The sequence below is a fragment of the Eptatretus burgeri genome, chromosome 7, assembly GCF_056783735.1.
Source record: "Eptatretus burgeri isolate ZD-2024b chromosome 7, Ebu_testis_v1, whole genome shotgun sequence".
NCBI lineage: Eukaryota > Metazoa > Chordata > Myxini > Myxiniformes > Myxinidae > Eptatretus > Eptatretus burgeri.
In genome coordinates this window covers 7,940,411-7,961,289 of record NC_140967.1, presented here as the reverse complement: position 1 = coordinate 7,961,289, position 20,879 = coordinate 7,940,411, and the positions used below count along the sequence as shown (strand labels likewise).

General features: G+C 42.0%; 1 protein-coding gene across 7 annotated transcripts in view; it reads left to right on the top strand.

The window, feature by feature from the left end:
- ESRRG (estrogen related receptor gamma) overlaps positions 1 to 20,879 on the top strand; it is a 461,392-nt gene that overhangs the window by 394,907 nt on the left and 45,606 nt on the right. For all 7 annotated transcript variants that reach the window (XM_085887365.1, XM_085887364.1, XM_085887366.1 and 4 more), the window contains 2 exons: positions 17,757 to 17,882; positions 19,180 to 19,341. In XM_085887365.1, coding sequence (XP_085743491.1) covers positions 17,757 to 17,882; positions 19,180 to 19,341 — 288 coding nt within the window. The remainder of the gene's footprint in view (positions 1 to 17,756; positions 17,883 to 19,179; positions 19,342 to 20,879) is intronic.

The window sequence follows — 20,879 nt, the reverse complement described above, 5'->3', positions numbered from 1 at the left end:
TCTCAAGGCTCGATTCAGCCTGCTCCCTACTCTCCCTACAGATCATGATGTCATCCGCGAACATCATGGTCCATGGAGACTCCAGTCTGATCTCGTCCGTCAACCTGTCCATCACCATTGCAAACAGAGAAAGGGCTCAGAGTCGATCCTTGGTGCAATCCCACTTTAACCTTAAACCGGTCCGTCATTCCTACCGCACACCTCACCGCTGTCACCTGTCCTCATGCACGATCCTCACATACTTCTCCACCACTCCCGACTTCCTCATACAATACCACAACTCCTCTCTTGGCACCCTATCATAAACTTCTCTAAATCCACAAACACACAATGTAACTCTTTCTGGCCTTCCCTATACTTCTCCATCAACATTCTCCAAAGCAAACATCACATCAGTGGTGCTCTTTCCTGGCATAAACCCATATTGCTGCTCTGAATCGTCACCTCTCCTCTCAACCGAGCTTCCGCCTCTTTCACAACTCATGGTGGTGTATAACAACTTTATCCCTCTGTAATTTCCACAGCTCTGCACATCACCCTTATTCTTGAAAATCGGAATCAGTACACTTAATCTCCACTCCTCGACATCCTCTCCTTTCAAGACTTTATTAACAATCGTGGTTAACAACCCCACTGCCATCTCTCCTAAGCACTTCCATGCCTCCACTGGTATACCATCTGGGCCAACCACCTTTCCACTTTTCATCTTCTTCATAGCAGTCCTCGCTTCGTCCTTATGCTGATCCACCCCACTTCCAGATTCACTATCTCCACCTCTTCAACCTTCTCTCTCTCATTTTCTTCGTTCATCGGCTCCTCAAAGTACTCCATCCACCTTCTCAACACACTCTCCTCGCTCGTCAGCACATTCCCATTTGCGTCCTTTATCACCCGAACCTGCAGCACATCCTTCCCAGCTCGGTCCCTCTGTCTTGCCAATCGGTATAAATCCTTTTCCCCTTCTTTTGTATCCAACTTCTCATACAGCTCGTCATATGCCTTTTCCTTGGCCTTTGCCACCTCTCTTTTTGCTTTTCGACGCCACTCCTTGTACTCCTGCCGACTTTCTTCATCTCTCTGACTATCCCACTTCTTTTTAGCCAACCCCTTCTTCCTTATACTTTCCTGTACTTCCTCATTCCACCACCAAGTCTCCTTATCTTCCTTCCTCTGTCCAGATGTCACACCAAGTACCTTCCGAGCTATCTCCCTCACAACTTCTGCTGTCGTTGCCCAATCATCCCACCCATCTTTACCACCATCCAACGCCTGTCTCACCTCCTCCCTAAATTTCACGCAACAGTCTTCCTCCTTCAGCTTCCACCATCTGGTCCTTGGTTCAGCCCTCACTCTCTTCCTCAACCTCACCTCTAAAGTCATCCTACAGACCACCAATCGATGCTGTCGAGCTACACTCTCCCCTGCCACAACCTTACAGTCACTAATCTCTTTCAGGTTGCATCTCCTACTTAAGATGTAATCCACCTGTGTGCACTTTCCTCCACTCTTGTATGTCACCCTGTGTTCCTCCTTCTTCTTGAAATACGTGTTTACCACTGCCATTTCCATTCTTTTTGCAAACTCTACCACCATTTGCCCTTCCACATTTCTCTTGTTGAGACCGTACTTCCCCATCACCTCCTCATCCTCTTTATTCCCTTCCCCAACATGACCATTGAAATCTGCTCCAATCACCACTCTTTCATCCTTGGATACACTCTCCACCACTTCATCTAACTCACTCCAGAAATCTTCTTTATATTCCATCTCACACCCCATATGTGGGGCATATGCATTGATGACATTCATCATCACCCCTTCAATTTCCAACTTCACACTCATCACTCGGTCAGACACCCTCCTCACCTCCAATACCCTCTTGACATGATCTTCCTTCAGGATTATCCCGACACCATTTCTCCTCCCATCCACACCATGGTAGAACAGTTTGAAACCACCTCCAATGCTCCTCGCCTTACTCCCCATCCACTTGGTCTCTTGTACACACAGTATGTCCACCTTTCTTCTCTCCATCATATCAGCCAACTCTCGCCCTTTGCCAGTCATCGTCCCAACATTCAGAGTCATCGTCCCAGTCATCGTCCCAACATATGTATTCATATATATATATATATATATACATATACACATATATATATACATATATACATATATACATATATATACATATACATATATATATATGTATATATATGTATATATGTATATATGTATATTTATATATGTGTATATGTATATATATATATATATATATATATATATATATATGTATATATATATATATATATATATATATATGTATATATGTATATATATATATATATATATATATGTATATATATGAATATATATATATATGTATATATATATATGTATACGTATAAATATCTATATATATATGTATATATATATGTGTATCTGTATATATATATATATATATTTATATATATATATATATATATATATGTATATATATATGTATACATATATATATATATATATATATATATATATATATATATATATATATATATATATATATATATCAGGTAGGTAGGTATGGGAGCATGTGCCAGAACAGCGCGTCGCTGCGTCCACTTTCCGCCGGTACTCCAGGGGCCTCCGTCTGGCCATCCCCCAGGCAGATGCCAGGCCCATCCCCATCTCCTTGAGATGATGGTCAACCTGCTGCAACCATGAGGCACGTGGTCGGCCCACTGGCCTCCTCCACTCATGAGACTCCCTCGCTGAGAGAATCTGGTGAGCAGGATCAGCGTCAGGAAAACGAGCCACATGTCCATACAGCCGCAGCTGACGCTCACGGACTATGCAGGTAACAAATCTCATCCGAGTCTCTCTCAGCAACCGCTCGTTGGACACAAAATCCGACCAGCGATAGCCAAGGATTCTCCGAAGAGACCTGGTACCAAAGGAATTAAGTCTCCGTCTCAGATCCTTGGTCAAAGTCCAAGTCTCGCACCCATAGAGCAAGACTGGAAGTACCAAGGACCTGAAGACTCGGACTTTCGTCCTCCCGCACAGGTACCGGCAGCGCCACACCCCATGATCCAGTGAATCCATGACTCCCCAGGCCCGACCCAGACGTCTATTGACCTCCGGCTCACAACCTGCGGAGACATGAATATCACTGCCAAGGTAAGTGAATCTATCCACGACCTCAACATCCTCACCACAAACAGACACAGACAGGACAGCAGCATCCAAGATGTCACCGAAAGCCTGGATCTTTGTTTTGACCCAAGAAATCCGTAATCCCAACGGCTCCGACTCCTCATTCAGCACCTCGAGGGCCCCCAAGAGGATGTCTAAAGTCTCCGCAAAGATGACTGCATCATCTGCAAAATCAAGGTCCGAGATCTTGACATTGCCAAACGATGCACCGCAACTTGATCTCTCCGACATCCTCCCAAAAATCCAGTCCATACAAGTGTTGAAAAGTGTGGGGGCAAGTACACATCCCTGACGAACTCCAGTAACAACTGGAAATAAGTCAGAGGCGGTACCACCACACTTCACAGCACTCTCAGTACCAGAGTAGAGTTCAGACATCAGATCGATCAGTTTCGGTGGCACCCCACGAAGACCAAGAATCCTCCAGAGGACATCCCGATTCACTGAATCGAACGCTTTACAGAGATCAACATAGGCTGCAAGCAGCCCCTGCCGAAACTCTCGTCTGCGTTCAGTGAGGACACGAAGAGCAAGGATACGGTCAATCGTTGACCTCTTTGGTGTAAAGCCTGACTGCTCTGGACGCTGGTGCTCAAGCAGATGGTGGCGAACCCTATCAAGAATTATCCGAGCAAAGACCTTGCCCGGCACTGAGAGCAGCGTCACCCCTCGGTAGTTGTTGCAGTCTTGGCGATCACCCTTCCCTTTCCAGAGAGGGACAACAAGGCCCCTCTTCCAGTCAGTTGGGATGATGCCTGTGTTCCAGGCAGAGCACAAAACTGCATGCAACGACGCGAGTGCAGCATTTCCACCAGCCTTGAGAAGTTCAGCATGGATGCCACAGATCCCTGGAGCTTTGCCCCGTTTCAACTGGTTCACCGCAGCCCGTGTTTCCACAAGCGATGGTGGACCACAGTTGATTCGAGGGTCAGCAACAGGGATTGTAACACCCTTGACGTCCAACTCGACAGCTGGGGGATCAGCCTGGTACAACCGCTCAAAGTAACCGGCCCAGCGGGCCTTCACTTCAGACTCCTCTGTCAAGAGCCTACCACTCTCTGCTCGAACTGCAGTGCTCCGAGGGATGGGCTTGGATGAACGTAATGTGCGAATTCCCCTGTAAGCGGGACGAGAATCACCTGTCCACAGGTGATGCTCTACCCCTCACAGATTCCTCGCACATAGGCCTCCTTGTCCACCCTCAGTGCACGTACAGTTTTACGCCTCAGCTCCCTGAACAGCTCAGCTCTGCCATTCAGCCTGGCCCTGCGACTCTGGTCAATGGTATCCAGTGTCCCTTGAGAGACAAAATTCTTCTTTGCCCTGCAGTGAACTCCAAGGCATCCACCGGCAACATCAAGGACGGTGGTCTTGAAGGTGCTCCACAACTCTTCAGGACCCCCCAAAGCACCCAGACCCCCAAGTGTCCACTCAGCCTGTTCGCAAACTCCTCAGCAACTCTCTCATCCCTGAGCTTGGCAACATCCAGCCTAGGCTGGGATGGTACCATTCTCCAGGATTTAAGGTGCAGCTTTAGAGTTGCTACAACAAGCCTGTGGTCAGTATTGAGGAACTGAGCACTCCGGTAGACCCTGCAGTTCTGGATCATCCTCCAACGACCGTCAATGAGGACATGGTCAATCTCCTTTGCCACACCGCCAGCGTTGGAATACCAAGTCCAGCGATGAGCTTGCGGGCGCTGAAACCATGAACCAGCCACCCTAAGTCCATGACTTCTTGCAAAGTCAAGGAACTTAGTGCTATTCTGGTTCATAGTTCCTGACCCATGGGGACCAACACATGTCTCATAACCATCCCTTTCAGTTCCAGTCGATGCGTTGAAATCCCCAAGACTAGAAGTGTATCTCGTCTGGGGCACTGATCAACCACAGACTCGAGTGTGGCGTAGAATGCATCCTTCACGGTAAGATCACTCGCCTCAGTCGGAGCATAAATAGAGACCAGGGAAATGACACCTAAGGAGTGATGAATCCTTAATCTCATAATACGCTCGTTGACCGGTGTTACCTCAATTATCATTGGGGTCAGCTTATTGGACACAGCTACAGCAACTCCTTGGGTATGGTAACCATCAGAGCGACCAGACCAATAGTAGGTGTAACCACCCACCATTATCTCGCCGCAATCCGGTCTCCGAACCTCAGAGAGAGCTGCAATCCCGATGTCCAAACGCTTGAGCTCAGATGATAACAGAGACAGGTGATCATCCTCTCTTAGGGATAGGACATTCCAGGCACCCACCCGAAGGGACCGCCTCAGGTTAACCCAAGGAGACCGCCGTCTGGTGGACGACACCTCAGCACCACTCCGACACACTCTCCCGCAATCTGACCCAGGGATGTTACCCCGTGGTTTCCCTCCTATCAAAGATTGGGGGTCCCGAAGGCTTTGCCCCAATCCCATCATCCGGTGAGCTGCCCTGCGAAGGGAAGCTGCACAGGAGGTACTCCCACGGAGTGGGTTTTCAGATTTTTTTGCGTTTTTGCGTTTTGCGGAATGAAGCGTTTTACGGTGGCTGGAGTGCAAATCCTGCCACCAACCTCCTAATAAGAAGTAACCCAACTGCAGGAGGACGTCCGCAGACACAGTTGGGCACTAGATATGGATGGCCGTTGGCTCACAAGGAGCTCCTCCGCCCTTTGACAGGTTTTGTTTTTAATCCTGCTGGGTGTCCATATCCAAACACCCTCCTCACCAGAAAACCTGGTGGGGGAGACGGTTTAGTCGCCGACAACCCGACCATGGAACAGGTTAGTACAGGTTTACATGGTACCTGTAGCAGGTCACAGATCGAACCTGACCTGACAAAAAATATATATATGTATATGTATACATATATATACATATATATATATATGTATACATATATATATATATATATATATATATATATATATATATATATATATATATGTATACATATATATATATATATGTATACATATATATATATATATATATATATATATATATATATATATATATATATATATATATATATATATATATATATATATATATATGTATATATATATATATATATATATATATACATATATATATATATATATATATATATATATGTATATATATGTATACGTATATATATATATATATATATATATATATATATATATATATATATATATATGTATATATATATATATATGTATATATATATATATATATGTATATATATATATATATATGTATATATATATATATGTATATATATATATATATGTATATATATATATATATATATATATATATATGTATATATATATATATATATGTATATGTATATATATATATATATATATATATATATATATATATATATATATATATATATATATATATATATATATATATATATATATATATATATATATATATATATATATATATATATATATATATATGTGTCTTCTTCTTTCGGCTGCTCCCTTTTGGGGTCGCCACAGCAAATCATCCGCATGATCCGCATAGTGATTTGGCACGTTTTACGCCGGATGCCCTTCCTGACACAACCCTGGTCGCCTCTTACGACTCAGGAGTATACATATATATATATATATATATATATATATATATATATATATGTACACATACATATACATATGTATGCATATATAATTCTATATATGTATATATATATATATATATATATATATATATATATATACATGTATATATATATATATATATATATATATATATATGTATATATATATATATATATATATATATATATATATACATGTATATGTATATATATATATATATATATATATATATATATATATATATATATATATATATATATATATATATATATATATATATATATATGTATGATCGATATATGATTTCGAAAGATTATATGGTTTCTCTTTGTGGGTTTCAAATCAAAATTTTTTGATAACACCCTATTTCTGAGCCGTTTGCCGTATAAACATGTTTTCCAAATTGCAGAGCCAAAATTTTCTCCACCCGTCACATGACAATTGGCAGATGTTTACATAGATTTATGTTTATGCACATCTCCCTGAAACGTCGATGCTGCAACATTGTTTTTTAATTTGTTTGTTGAAATTCCCCCAAAACTCGGGTGAAAGATACTCAAGGCTTTTGGGTTGTATACAGTAATTACTGTAGTCAGTGCCTGATTTAGGGAAGGACCAACGGAATATTTGTCCAGGGCCCAAACTCCAGGGGGTTCACAAAAAACATATGATACATTTATTTATTTATAAAGCTAGGATGGGTGACCCTTATATAATGTGTGTTCTGATTACGCGTTTTCGCTACAGTGCAGATTTAATTCAACAATGACAACCACCACGCTACGCTATGACATCTTGAGTGAGTCGTTCGTGCTCCATTACCCTGAGTGAGCTGTTCATTCACAGCGGCTAAAACTAGGCCTGCAAAGCATGAAACAAGTGGCATTGGAGATAACCATCAAGTGAAGAATAAGTTACATGAAGAAAGTCTCATTCATTGGAGGTGAAATTAAAAGTTTTAGATCGGTTTGGTAGAGGTGAGCGCAGCATTGATATTCAAAGAGAGATGGGACTTCTTGATTCCACAGTGAGAACCATTTGTGGCAATTGTGATAAAATCTGAAAGAGCATTCAGCCAACAATGAATCTCAGTGTTAGCAGAACTGTAACATTTCAGCTTGATGCTGTTGAGAAAATAGTGAAGATCCTGACCATGTGGATAGAGCATCAGAACCAACAGAACATGCCTTTGGCTGGAATGGTCATTCAAGAGAAGGCGAGGAGTTTGTATGATGATTTAACCAAAGACACCAATGATCCAGTGCGTTTTGCTGCCAGTCATGGGTGATTCGAGCTCTTCAAGAGTCACCATGCGTTCCACAATCTCAAGTTGACTGGGGAAGCAGCTGCTGAAAAATTTCCAGCTGTCTTCAAATCAGTGATTGCAGATGGAGGTTACACACCATGCCAGGTGTTTAACATCTATGAAAGTGGACTTTATTAGAAACACATCCCAGCCTCACTTTCATCTCCATCATCTTCATCTCCATCAACTCTGGCCTGAGGCAGTGATTGAGTTCAGTGGTTTCACAGAGGCTGAAGTCAGTGAAGTAAGGCAACAGGTTGTGGACATGGTCCTGCAAATGAGATTTGAGTAGGTCAACGAAGATGATGTTGAGGATTTGCTTCTCTCACACAGGGAGGAGCTGAGCAATTAAGATCTTCTGGCTCTGGAGGGAGGAGCGCATCGGAGAGGAATCAGAATCGAGTCCTGAGGGGGTTGTGCCTGTTGAAACCCTCACGACGAAGGTCATGGCTAAAGGTTACAAATTGATTGATGTAGCCATGGCCATCTTTGATGAACATGATGGCGACTGCATGAGACGTTCCAAGATGCGGAGGGAGAGGGGGAATGTTCTGAAATGTTACAAGGAGGTCTACAAACAGAAAATGAAGGAAGCCACTCAAGTCTCCATGAAGGATTTCTTCAAAAAAATCCCAACGAATCAAACTCCATTTCATCTTCTGAGCCTTCAACCTCAACCGGACAACCTGCCACACTGAATAAGCCCTGCTGCAAGCAATATGTACTGTATCCAACCCCAATCATGGTAACACTTTTTTAATGTAAGAAAAAAAAATAATTATAATGTTTTTATTTGTTATACGTTTTATTCATGTGTTGTTTACTGCTTTTTTGAAGTTTTTATGTCGGTCTTCAACCTTAAAAGGTTGAAATCTTCCCCGTTTCGAACATAACCCCATTATCACATGTTAAATATTGCCCCATAACTCGTTTTTGGATAACATTGCATTTTGCGGGAACGCATGCCCTGCGTTACACGAGGGTCTCCTGTATTTATTCCCTTGTTGATTCAAAGGTAGCAGAGCCAGGGAAGTGGTATATCGGGTCATATCTGCTCTGTAAGGCTGGCAATTCGACTTTCCCTATCCAGTTTTTAATAAATTTGTGTTAACGTTCCATCAAAATCACTTTTTATCAATTTGATTTCACTTTATTAAGCTCGAACTGATAATTTGAAATTTTTTTTAATTTCAATTTGTCTTGTTTTAAAAAGTGTTGTGGCAAAATGTTTATAGATCAAGATTTAACAGTAAAGCAGTTCAGCTTTTTTTTCTCTCTTCCCATGACGTTTCAAGTTTGGTTGGGGGTGGGGAGTATGGAGGGGGGGGCTCCACTAATCTAATGTCCCAGGGGCTCTTAAACTTAAATCTGGCTTTGACTGTAGTCGGTAATCACACTGACTCCAATGTGCTGATTCCTGAAGAATTGCCGATATTAGCAAAGCACGAATACTGTGTGTGTGTGTGTGTGTGTGTGTGTGTGTGTGTGTGTGTGTGTGTGTGTGTGTGTGTGTGTGTGTGTGTGTGTGTGTGTGTGTGTGTGTGTGTGTGTGTGTGTGTGTGTGTGTGTGTGCACGCGCGTGCGTTCTCCATAACTCATGCCTATCTCTCTCCTACCTCCCCTCCTTCCCCCCCTCCCAATCTGCCTCTCTCTCTCTCTCTCTCTCTCTCTCTCTCTCTCTCTCTCTCTCTCTCTCTCTCTCTCTCTCTCTCTCTCTCTCTCTCTCTCTCTCTCTCTCTCTCTCCCCTCTCTCTTCTCTTCTCTTCTCTTCTCTTCTCTTCTCTTCTCTTCTCTTCTCTTCTCTTCTCTCTCTCTCTCTCTCTCTCTCTCTCTCTCTGTCTCTCTCTCTCTCTCTCTCTCTCTCTCTCTCTCTCTCTCTCTCTCTCTCTCTCTCCCCCCCCCTCTCCGGATATGTCCAGGTGGTGATTATGTCCGGGCAGTGTTTGTCTTCATGTAGAGTTTGTCTCTGGACGTGTCCGGACAGAGTTTGTCTCCGAATGTGTCCTGGTGGTGTTAGTTTCCTGACATGTGTCTGTACGGTGTTTGTCTCTGGGCGGTGTCTTTTCCAGACTGCATTTATCTCCTAACATGTCTGGGCAGTGTTTGGCTACGGGCGATATTCATAGTATGACCGGTAGAAAATGGATTTCAGACATTATTTTGTTTCCATCTTCACTGTTATTCTATGGAGAAGCATTTTTATGAGACAGTATGAATCATAATTAATGCTCCACCACACATCTGTCTTCTCTTCCTCTCATCTCTCACTGTCTTCCCTTCCCCCACCCCTCCTCACTCCCCCACCCCTCACTTCCCCTCCCTCCTTTCTCTCCCCCCTCAACCTCACTCTCTCGCCCACCCCTCCTCACTTCCCCACCTCTCATTCCCCCTCCCACCTCTCTCTTACCCCCTCCACCTCACTCTCTCCCCCACCACCTCCTCGCTTTCCCCCCTCCTCTTTCTCTCCCCTTTCTACCCCCCCCCCAATTACTCTCAGCAAAGTGACGGGTGATATATGCTAGTGTTAAATAAGTGTTGATGTATCAACGATAAAATTGCTAATTAAAACAATTCCAATGAAAGATAACCAATTTACAATAACAAGCTTACTGTGTCATGACTTGATTATGACGATCACTCAAGTACATTCTGGTTGTGCTTTTTTTCCTACAAACAGGAATATCCACAAAATTGACTCTATGGCTATTTAATTCCCATTGCAACCTCTATTTTCGACTCCCAACATGCCTTTTACCCAACCCTACCTTTACCCTCTGTGAGTTCAGTTGTGTTTTGTTTTTCTCTCCAAATATTTTTATTGGATTGCAACACAGGTCACAGATGTCATCAAGCATATGGCAACTGCGGGCAATTACAATTAAACTCATGTTATACTATTAAAAACTGGTCAAATATAACTGTGGATGAGTAGATGAAGTACACAAATGGGATGTAAATGATTACCTGCTTGTTGCTCTCACACATCGTTATAACATCTGCCATTCAAAATGTTCTCAGAACAATACACTCACAGAAATCCAAGAAACGCCAACTACTTATTATTTCCACCACCGAAGGTGGATGATCTGACTTTGAGGATGATATCTCAAAATGTTTTGGACGGATTCGGACGAAACTTGGTGCACAAGTTGGTTGTGTGACAAGAACGCTTTTATTTAATTCTGGTGAAGATCCGGATCTGGATCCGACAATTTTATTTTTTTATTTTTTGAGTGATTCTTCACAATTGAGAGGTATGGGCAAAAATGATATCTAGCACGATATCTCGAAACATTGTAGATGGGTTATGAGCAAACTTTGTGGATGAGTTGGGTAGGTGACAAGGACAAGCCAATTAGATTTTGGTTGAAGTTCCAATGCAGATCCGGCCTTTCAGTGGGATGCAAAACATAAACTGTTCAGACTGGCGGAGGGATGCGCTCTATCGAGTGCCGGTCTCGTTTCGACATTTGATTAGTAAGAATACATTTCTTTAATGATTGTAAAAAAAAAGTTTTTTATTGAAAATTAATAACGTTTATCGGACTATATTGAGTATCTCATTCTGTGAACCTCGTAAACGCTCTCATACCAATGCATACTCACAGACGGAGATTATGCTTTATATCCAGCAAAGCTCCATAACGGTTTGGATTATCAAAAGGCACCAAAAAATTTTTTTAGATCCTCCTGGAGGATCTCTAAGTCTTACTCACGTTGTTGTTCTTGTGGACTTTTTTGTTTCACAGCCTACAGTTTTCATCGAAACTTCCTGAAACTTGGCATATATATGTAAAAAATACTCTGCGCAGACAGTAACCATCTCCGATTTCGAAAATTCCTCCTAGAAAAAAAAGTTATGATGTCAAAATATCTCCGCTAATGGAAATCGCCTAAAAAGTTATCTCCGAAACCAGGCAAGCTTTTTGAATTCTGTTTGCGGGAATCGAACAGGGCATTAGCAGAGATGAATTACCGCACATATGATACATCACTATGACGTCATATCAAATTTTATGACGTCATTCCTATTTTTTGACATTTTTTGTTTCACAACCCAGAGTTTTCATCGGATCTTCGTGAAACTTGCAATGTATATGCAGAAAGCCCACGCGCAGGCAGTAACCATCTCCGATTTTGGAAATTCTTCCGAGAAAAAAAGTTGGCGTCATAATATCGCCGCTAATGGAAATCGCCGAAACAATTATCTCCGAAACTAGGCAAGCTGTTTGAATTTTGTTAGCGGGAATCAAGCCGGGCATTAGCACAGATAACTTATCGCAAACCTGATACATCACAATGACGTCATATTCCTTTTTATGACGTCATCATTAAGAGTACAAGGACCTCAGCTCATTCGAGCTTGTTCTTTTTTAATAGATCGGTTATCGTATATTTACAACGGATTTAATAAACAATTTCAAAATGCTATATTTTCAACCATTTACACCGACAATGGTAACTTTCATCGACGACATCAATCAAAATAGACGTGAAGAAGAACAAAAATGACCAAATATTACACAACTCTGGACGGATTCGAAGCAGAAGCTTTGCTGTCTTAGCAATGAAGACTAAATCATCAGCAATTCATACCTGATCAATGATGATGGTGAAACTTTTTCCGCATCCTGACACTCACCTGTTATAAGTTTGAGAAAAAATAAAACTCAAGGAGATGTGGAATAGCTGAGACAATGCCATTCCATCCATCCATTGGGACCATACTCTGTGTCGAGCATTGGTGCTGCCTAAGCAGTCCTCTTGGCTATTGGACACAATCCTGGATGGGTTGCTACTGACACAGGATACCAGTAAGCTGGCACTCATTTTGACAACTTCAGAAGGATGACAGGCAGAGTCAACCCCACCTGGTATTAATTCAACAACAAGTGGGATTTGAACTCAGGATCCTAGGATCCCAAGCCAACCACCCTAACCATTAAGCCAACACCAGGCATGCAATGCCATTGCAGTTTGAGAATGTTGGGATATTTTTGTTAGTTTGCGTTTAGTTATTTCTCATTACGTGTGCATGCATAAGATCGCTCACGTATTGAAATTTCCACGAATGTTTCCAACTTGAAGGAGGCTAATGAATTGGAATTACATTTGCTGAATATGGTAATATGACCTTGATGCTGCATGTGTAAAACACCTTTGGACAAACTTTTCTATTGTAAGGGGATAGATGGAAGAGTAAAACACTGCTCTTTAAAAGCAATTTGCCGTGGCCGAAACAGACAGTATCTTAGCCAGGAGAAAGGCTCAAATAGTGTGAGAATTCGTTTTACAGGCCTTTCATCAAGTTCCTTAAATATGTCTGCCAATGGTTCTTTATCTCCAAGAGAGAGAAAGAAAAAAAACACCCTTAGCCACTTTAATATCTCCCTGATTGTTACTCATTGTGTTTAGAAATTATGTGGTTGAAAGTGGTGGCGCAGAAAGAAAACAATGGGCATTGCTATCCCAGAGATTGCGGGTACAAATACAATGGAAGGGAAGCATCAGTGATGATTTTGATTATAATAATTAAGCTTCTTGAAACCGAGTTAGCCTCAGCAGTATTACATGTCACTATTAGGTTGTCAGAAAAACCCAGCTGGCTCTTTATTGACCCTCACGGAGGGGGTAATTCACATGTGTCGCCAGTCCGCACCGTGTTTGATTTTATTGATCCCTCCAGGCAATGTCAACTGTGAAAGGGAGAAATGGGAGCACTGCCCCCAAATCTCTTTTACCAAATGGGACGATAAAATTATAGTCAACAGACCTGGAGATGTTTCCTGAGATTCTTGAGATTGGAATTTCTGTTCACAAAGGCAGAGTCTAAACTCCAGTCAAAATGGTATTTGGGGAGGGAGAGAGAGAGAGAGACAGACAGACAGACAGACAGACAGACAGACAGACAGACAGAGATCAACAGCCTCCAGGATCATAACAATTGCTTGCAAACCTTGTCCCCTTGAAGTACAAGATGCTATTCTCACTCAGGTCTTGTTCCTCATAAACTATTCTGACATTTCCATCTAATTTCCTTCAATCATGTATTGCAACTGAATTACTGTCTTTTTCGTCTTCTTCTTGCACATGGCAGCTTGGCTGCTGGGTAGCTATCATTTCTTGGATGCACAACAATGCCGCTGATGCTGTACCCCGATGCCAGTGCACTGGTACTCATTTTGCCGACCTCAGAAGGATGACAGGCTGAGTCAACCCCACCTCATGTTAATTCAGCTGCCAACGGGACTCAAACTCAGCACTCTAAGATCCCAAGCCAGCGACCCTAAGATCCCAAGCCAGCGACCCTAAGATCCAAAGCCAGCGACCCGAACCACAAAGCCAACACCAGGCTTGCTGCATTACTATTGAAATATATTAAGACACAATCAGACTCAAACTGACTGGATCACTTAGATCTTTCAAAAGTTCCAGTTACCTGCCTTCTTCACAAGTGGACATACTTCTTTGTGTGTTCTGAGAACTGCCTCCAAAGCGAAGAATATCGTTCTGGATTTGTCTCGTCAAACTGTTGTCATTTGTACTTAATATTCTGTTGCAGAGTTTTGTCATGCATTTATTTTGTGCTTTTGCATCAAGTTTTTGTTTGGTCTCGACTGTGTAATCACGTGTTGGTCGGCTTTAACCATCAAACTATATATATGTATATATATATATATATCCGTCTATCTCTGTATCTCTGTCTCTCTATCCCACTGTCTGTCTCTGTCTTTGTCTCTGTGTGTGTCTGTGTGTCTCTCTCTCTCTCTCTCTCTCTCTCTCTCTCTCTCTCTCTCTCTCTCTCTCTCTCTCTCTCTCTCTCTCTCTCTCTCTCTCTCTTTTTCATTATCCACTTCAAATCTGTATAATTGGATGACATTCGGAGACAATTAAAGTTACGGACTTCCTGTTTGGAGAAGTTCTACGATTGAAGGGGAGAAACCTCGAGTATGGATGCTGATGTACTGATGATCCAGATAGTCACCGATTCAGTCATTCAATAAGCGAAATAAATAAGTTGAAAAGCCTCGGTGATGCACATTTCCGTCTATGCTGTCACTGATTCACCAACGAGTGATGAAACTGGTCTGACAGCTGAGCGATGCATGTATCATTGGGATTCTCAAGAATGTACTACTTGTGAACGTCTGCAGCTGCAGAGAAACTTGGGTAGAGTTTGAAGTCTTTCAAACAGCTGGACCTTACTATCGCTCACAAGCAATCCTGGGCAAGATTGTATATCAACGTTGGCTTTCAAAACGAGCTGAAGACCAGGCATACACCATCGTCACAAGTCCATCGTTGGGAAATATGAACTTCTAACAGTCTACACTACAGGATCTTCATCCTTAGCTCTCCCGGATGGGGTGATATCCTTGCTTCATAGCCGTTTCTCCCGATTGCTGTGGGATATAAAGCTCGTAACCTCATTGGCATCTCCCAAAACAAATGAAGAAGTACAGGGCCTGATGCTCTCTCATCACAGACAGGTTGGTGGTTTTGCTGTTTTCTACCAGCTCTACTCTGATCTTGCTTCCTCTGCTATTTCCCTCGTCAGTTTCTTCAGGTCATGCATGCTACTTGTGAAACTCCTAAAATCAAGGCTTTTACTGTGCACCTCACCTACTTTGTTCCTCCCTTCTACTTTTGGAAATGCCTTCTTCAATGTGTTCAATCCCACGATTCTTCCATTGCAGTCTTCAAGTTAGGAGCAATCTGCATTTAAAAACCAACAAGTACACCAGCATGTCTTTTCATCCTCCACCCATACCCATGATATTTTACACCCTCATTAACCCTATCATGACTCTGTCAGAAACATCCACTTTGACATACAGGTGGCTTTGTTTCCTTCCCTCTCTTCGTCTTCCTGTTCATTCATCCCTTTGCTTGTTTCATTTACCTGTTTTCCCAATGCCCACTGCCATTGACTTCTCCCTACCTCTGTTACCTTTCTCTTCAATGAGCCGAGTTTCTTGTCTTTTTGACATAAAAAATATTATCTTGTGTCAGGATTTGAGGCCCTCACTCATCTCGCCATTCTTCAGTGAATTTGATATGTAGCCATTTACTCTCTAAAAGACATTATATATATATATATATATATATATATATATATATATATATATATATATATATATATATATATATATATATATATATATATACATATATATACATATACATACATATATATGGATAGATACAAAGACCCACCCACATCTGTCACCTGTTAATGGAGGGAATAGCCAATCAGCTTTCACCTAATCAACTAAACCCAGTTGCCAAGGATTACATAAATAATTGACCCTCCCACACTCCTCTAGCCTATGAAGCTGCGTTAAACAACCCAAGAAGACCTACACAAGGTAAGCACTATGCTGTTTCGAACCATTCCCAGTTCCTTAACAACTCTGAAGCACAACAACAACATTTGGCTGGAGGAGTGTGGGAGGGGTCAATTATTTATATAATCCTCGCCAACTGGGTTTAATTAATTAGGTGAGAGCTGATTGGCTATTCCCTCCATTCACAGGTGAGAGTTATGGGTGGGTCTTTCTTTATTTATATATTGACTGCTTTTAATGTTTGCATGTGGTACATGCTTTGGAGCCTCGTTGGTATGCATTGCTGTCTACACTATCGCTGATGATTTGCCAATAAGTGATGAAACCGGTAGTAGCTGAGGGGGTGCATTGCATTGGGATTCTTATGTGGATACTATGTGTGAATGTCTTTATAGTTGTTGAGGAACTCTGGGAAGGGTTCAAACCAGCGTAGTGCTTACCTTATGTAGGTCTTCTTGGGTTGCTTTTCACAGCTTCTTTGGCTGGAGGAGTGTGGGAGGGGTCAATTATCTAATTATATATATATATATATATTTTTTTTTGTTGAAAACTTCAAAGTTATTCACTTAATGTTTTATATCACAAAAATATTCCAGCATGGTTACAGTATTTCTCCAATTTTTTTTTAGTGCACAGTGTTCCAGAAGAAAGTATCACTCTGTGGAAATATCACCACTTTAAATTACCCACTGAAGGTAGTATACCGACATGGGCACTAGCACCCGGAGGGCCCAGAAAGTGCGAGTGCCGATGATAGTGTTAAGAAAAAAATTGAGGATATTTGAATCGATGTGTAACTCGTTGTGTTTTGCAAATTGTTGTTGCGGACAGCATTTCGTCTGGATTAACTGATAGCTGAATTGGTCGCAGTCTTTAAAACAAGTTGAGTAATTTGAACTCGATTATAGATTTATTTGAGTAAAGTGAGTGTAACTGCAACCTCGAGTAGCAGACAATGAGTCGAGACCATTTGGAAAAGGTTTAAAAGGTCTTGAGTGATTTCTCCCCAAATTATATTCAACCATTAACCTTTGAAATGTCGGCATATGAGAATAATAGAAATCATGTAAAACATGATATCATATGCATTGTGAGGATCGTACGTCACTGTCACTTAAGTTCATTTGTTCCTTTTGAAATGATATTGAGAGATGTTCTTTGAGTTACACCTGATGTCATTCCCTTTCATTTGTGATCTCAATTTCGAGATCAGTATTGCAATGTACTAACATATTTACCATAGGTGTAAATATCGTTATGTTTAATTGTTGTTATTTTTTTTCTCCCTCCCCCCCCGAGGTGTGCGTCTGGACCGTGTACGAGGAGGCCGGCAGAAGTACAAGCGCAGAATTGATGCAGAGAACAGCCCGTTCTTGAACCCTCAGCTTCCTCAGCCCATGAAAAAGCCCTGCAATGGCACCCTCGGTAGCATATTTGTTTACCTTTGTGTTGATTTGATAAAAGGGCATCATGGAGGGTAAAATAGTCTTATTTCATAACAATGTCTTGACGGCTTGCTTCCATTCGGGTAATGCTCTCGGTGCATTGCCAAAACGCGCCACTCAATCATGTGCGAAGGCCCGGCATGGAGTATGAAAAAAAAAACAACCAAATGGAAGGTCGGAAAAAGTGCACTCCGGGAAACTGGCTGGACTCGGTCAATGTGAGAGACGGCATGCAGCCCTTCTGTCATGGCTCGTGTTATGAGACACTCCCGCGTGGGGACCGAATTGAACCGTTTGTCAATCGGTAATGCTGTAATTAAATGCTTTCCTGGCCAGGCCGAGCGAAATCTCCCCAGGGCGATGGAGTGAAGGATTAGTGTATCACTGGCCCTGCCGGCCGGGCCTGCTCGTCGTCCCGGCTCGGTCCGTGCCGCGCGCGAGGGAGAATATTTGTGTGATCAGGACCTGAGTGCAAAAGTAACTCTCTGTTTTCAGTCTTACGTCAAATTAACTGCTTCCTTGCCTCGAAGCCTTGCGTGCAGAGGCTTTATCTGGCCTATGGGAGATAACACTTAGAGGAGTTCCATTTTAATTAGTCATCGCATAGCTGGCATCCAAATAATCTACAGCCAATTTCCATTTACCGGGGTGTCAGCAGATCATTCGGGCAGGAAATTTTTATCACCGCTCCGGCTCTTGTTGTTCGCCTGCCTGGAAAGACCATTTTACAGATCAGAAAACCATGAATGTAAATTGGTGCATCGATTTCACTTATGCCGATGTTGACCAACATCCTTCAGCTGTGATTTTCTTTTCACCACTCATCTTGCGATCCGACACCGGGAAGGTAAAATTGTCATCAAATTACTCAGACATTTTTTTGACTTGCATCATGACATTCCGCACACGTGCTAATTGTGTACAACGACACGTTTCCGTTGTGGACAATCGGCGTGCTTTGCATTTTCATGAACCGTGCTTCAAACTTGTGCTTAATCCATGCTCAAAACACAATGTATATTTTTGGCCTTGTTCAACTGAACGATAGCACAACCATTAAACACATTCATGGGTGTTAACGCAATCCCCGCTTGTAATGGCTGAGTTAAAATGCAATTGTTTTCCTCTTTTGCCTGTTTGTTCAAATGAGCATCCCTCCTGTTCGTGACATGGCAGCAAATGGCCGGCCGAGATAACAACGTTGACCAATCTTATTAAGTGTACAAAATGGAAGGGGCATCAGAGCTTATTGGAGCACTGTTGTTTGTGCCGTGTAGTGAATAAGATCGTGTCTCATCTGCTGGTGGCCGAGCCCGAGAAGATTTACGCGATGCCTGACCCGAGCATACCGGACAGCGACATCAAGGCTCTGACGACACTGTGCGACCTGGCCGATCGAGAGCTCGTGGTGATCATCGGCTGGGCAAAGCACATACCCGGTGAGGTCTACCGGCCGTCTCTTTCTGGTCTTTTAGCCCCTTAACATCCGACCTCTTTGTCATCACACCGGACCAAATAATTATTTTCATTGTCTTTTTTTTTTTGGCCTTCGAAGATCTATCACTGTAAGTGGTGAGTCACAAAGTCTGCTCACTAATGGGCCTTAATGAGTGAGTACCACATGGCCACGGTGCCACGCACTGGACCAAACCATTTCGACACACATCAAGAAGTTTGCATGAATAATTTGACGCAGATTAACCACCCACTTTACAATATCCCATTCCATCAAGCATCTTGAATGCAGTCACGTGACGTGTGGCAAAGCATATTCCTTTAATCGATCAATTATACACTTTTGCGCCTGAGACTTCCTCGCTTGCCAAATCTAGTGACGTCTAGTTAATATCGCGTCGATGCTCGAAGCATTCCAATCGTTGCGGTTGTTTTTGTTGGGGACAATTTCACATTTGAAAAAGCATCGATCAAGCTCATCAATTGTGCTGAAAAGGTAAGAGAATGCGTTGTAAATTATTATAATTGTTATTGTAATTATTATGATTATTATTATTAATTATTTTTAATTATTATTATTGGGCCACCGTGCTGCAGAAACACCAGCGTTTAAGTGTTGCAGTAATTTATGTTATTTTCTCAGCATTGTTTCCCTCTGGCTCAGCAGGGGAATTCAATTTGGAATCTTTCCACTTCACCTCGTACTTAAAACACACCACGGGTTTTGATGAAGACTTTACGGCCCACTCATTGGTCCCATTGGAGTCCCGCTTTAATGGATAAATAAGTAGGAATGCCCCATCTAACTGCAATTAACATTTAACGGGCTGTGCGGAGTGCTGGGAGCAGCGGAGTGCTGAAATAAAATCAATGCCACCCTCTTGATGTATATGAAACGCAATAAGGAAATTGATTTGCGTAATGTTATGTGCTGTTGTCTATGCTCTCCTTTTCCATCACAAAAGGTCACGTGTTGTAATTGGGCAGGAAAAAAAAATAGCCACGTCGCCAAGGAAATCTGATTATTTCACCGAACCGTTCCCACCATCAGGACGGTGCTTTTAGAGTGCGTTCCCAATATATATTTTTTTTTTTAAGTGATTATTGTTCAATGAAATTAGTGGCTTCAATAACAAGTCCCTTTATATTATTATTTATTTTTTGAAAGAATGAAGTCTGTTGATGGAGATTAAAAGACAAAAGGCAAAAAGGATTGCTTCTATTCGGAGATGCCGTGAATAGACCGGAGAATGGAGCGACGGGGGAAAAGCGACGAAATAATGGGATGAAGAGGAGGGAATGATAAAAGATAAAGAGGAGGGTTTGCGTTTGCTTCAAAATGATCCTTTTTCCTTCACAGCAGTTTTTTGAAAAATCGAACAAGACTTGTATTGGGAGGCTCTTGGACGTCAGCAATTGAAGGGACTTGTATTTCTTTATTTATAAATATATTTATATATTTCACAGCGATCTAAGACTCATGGAGAAGCTGTACAGAAGCAGGATGAAGACATTGGTGTAC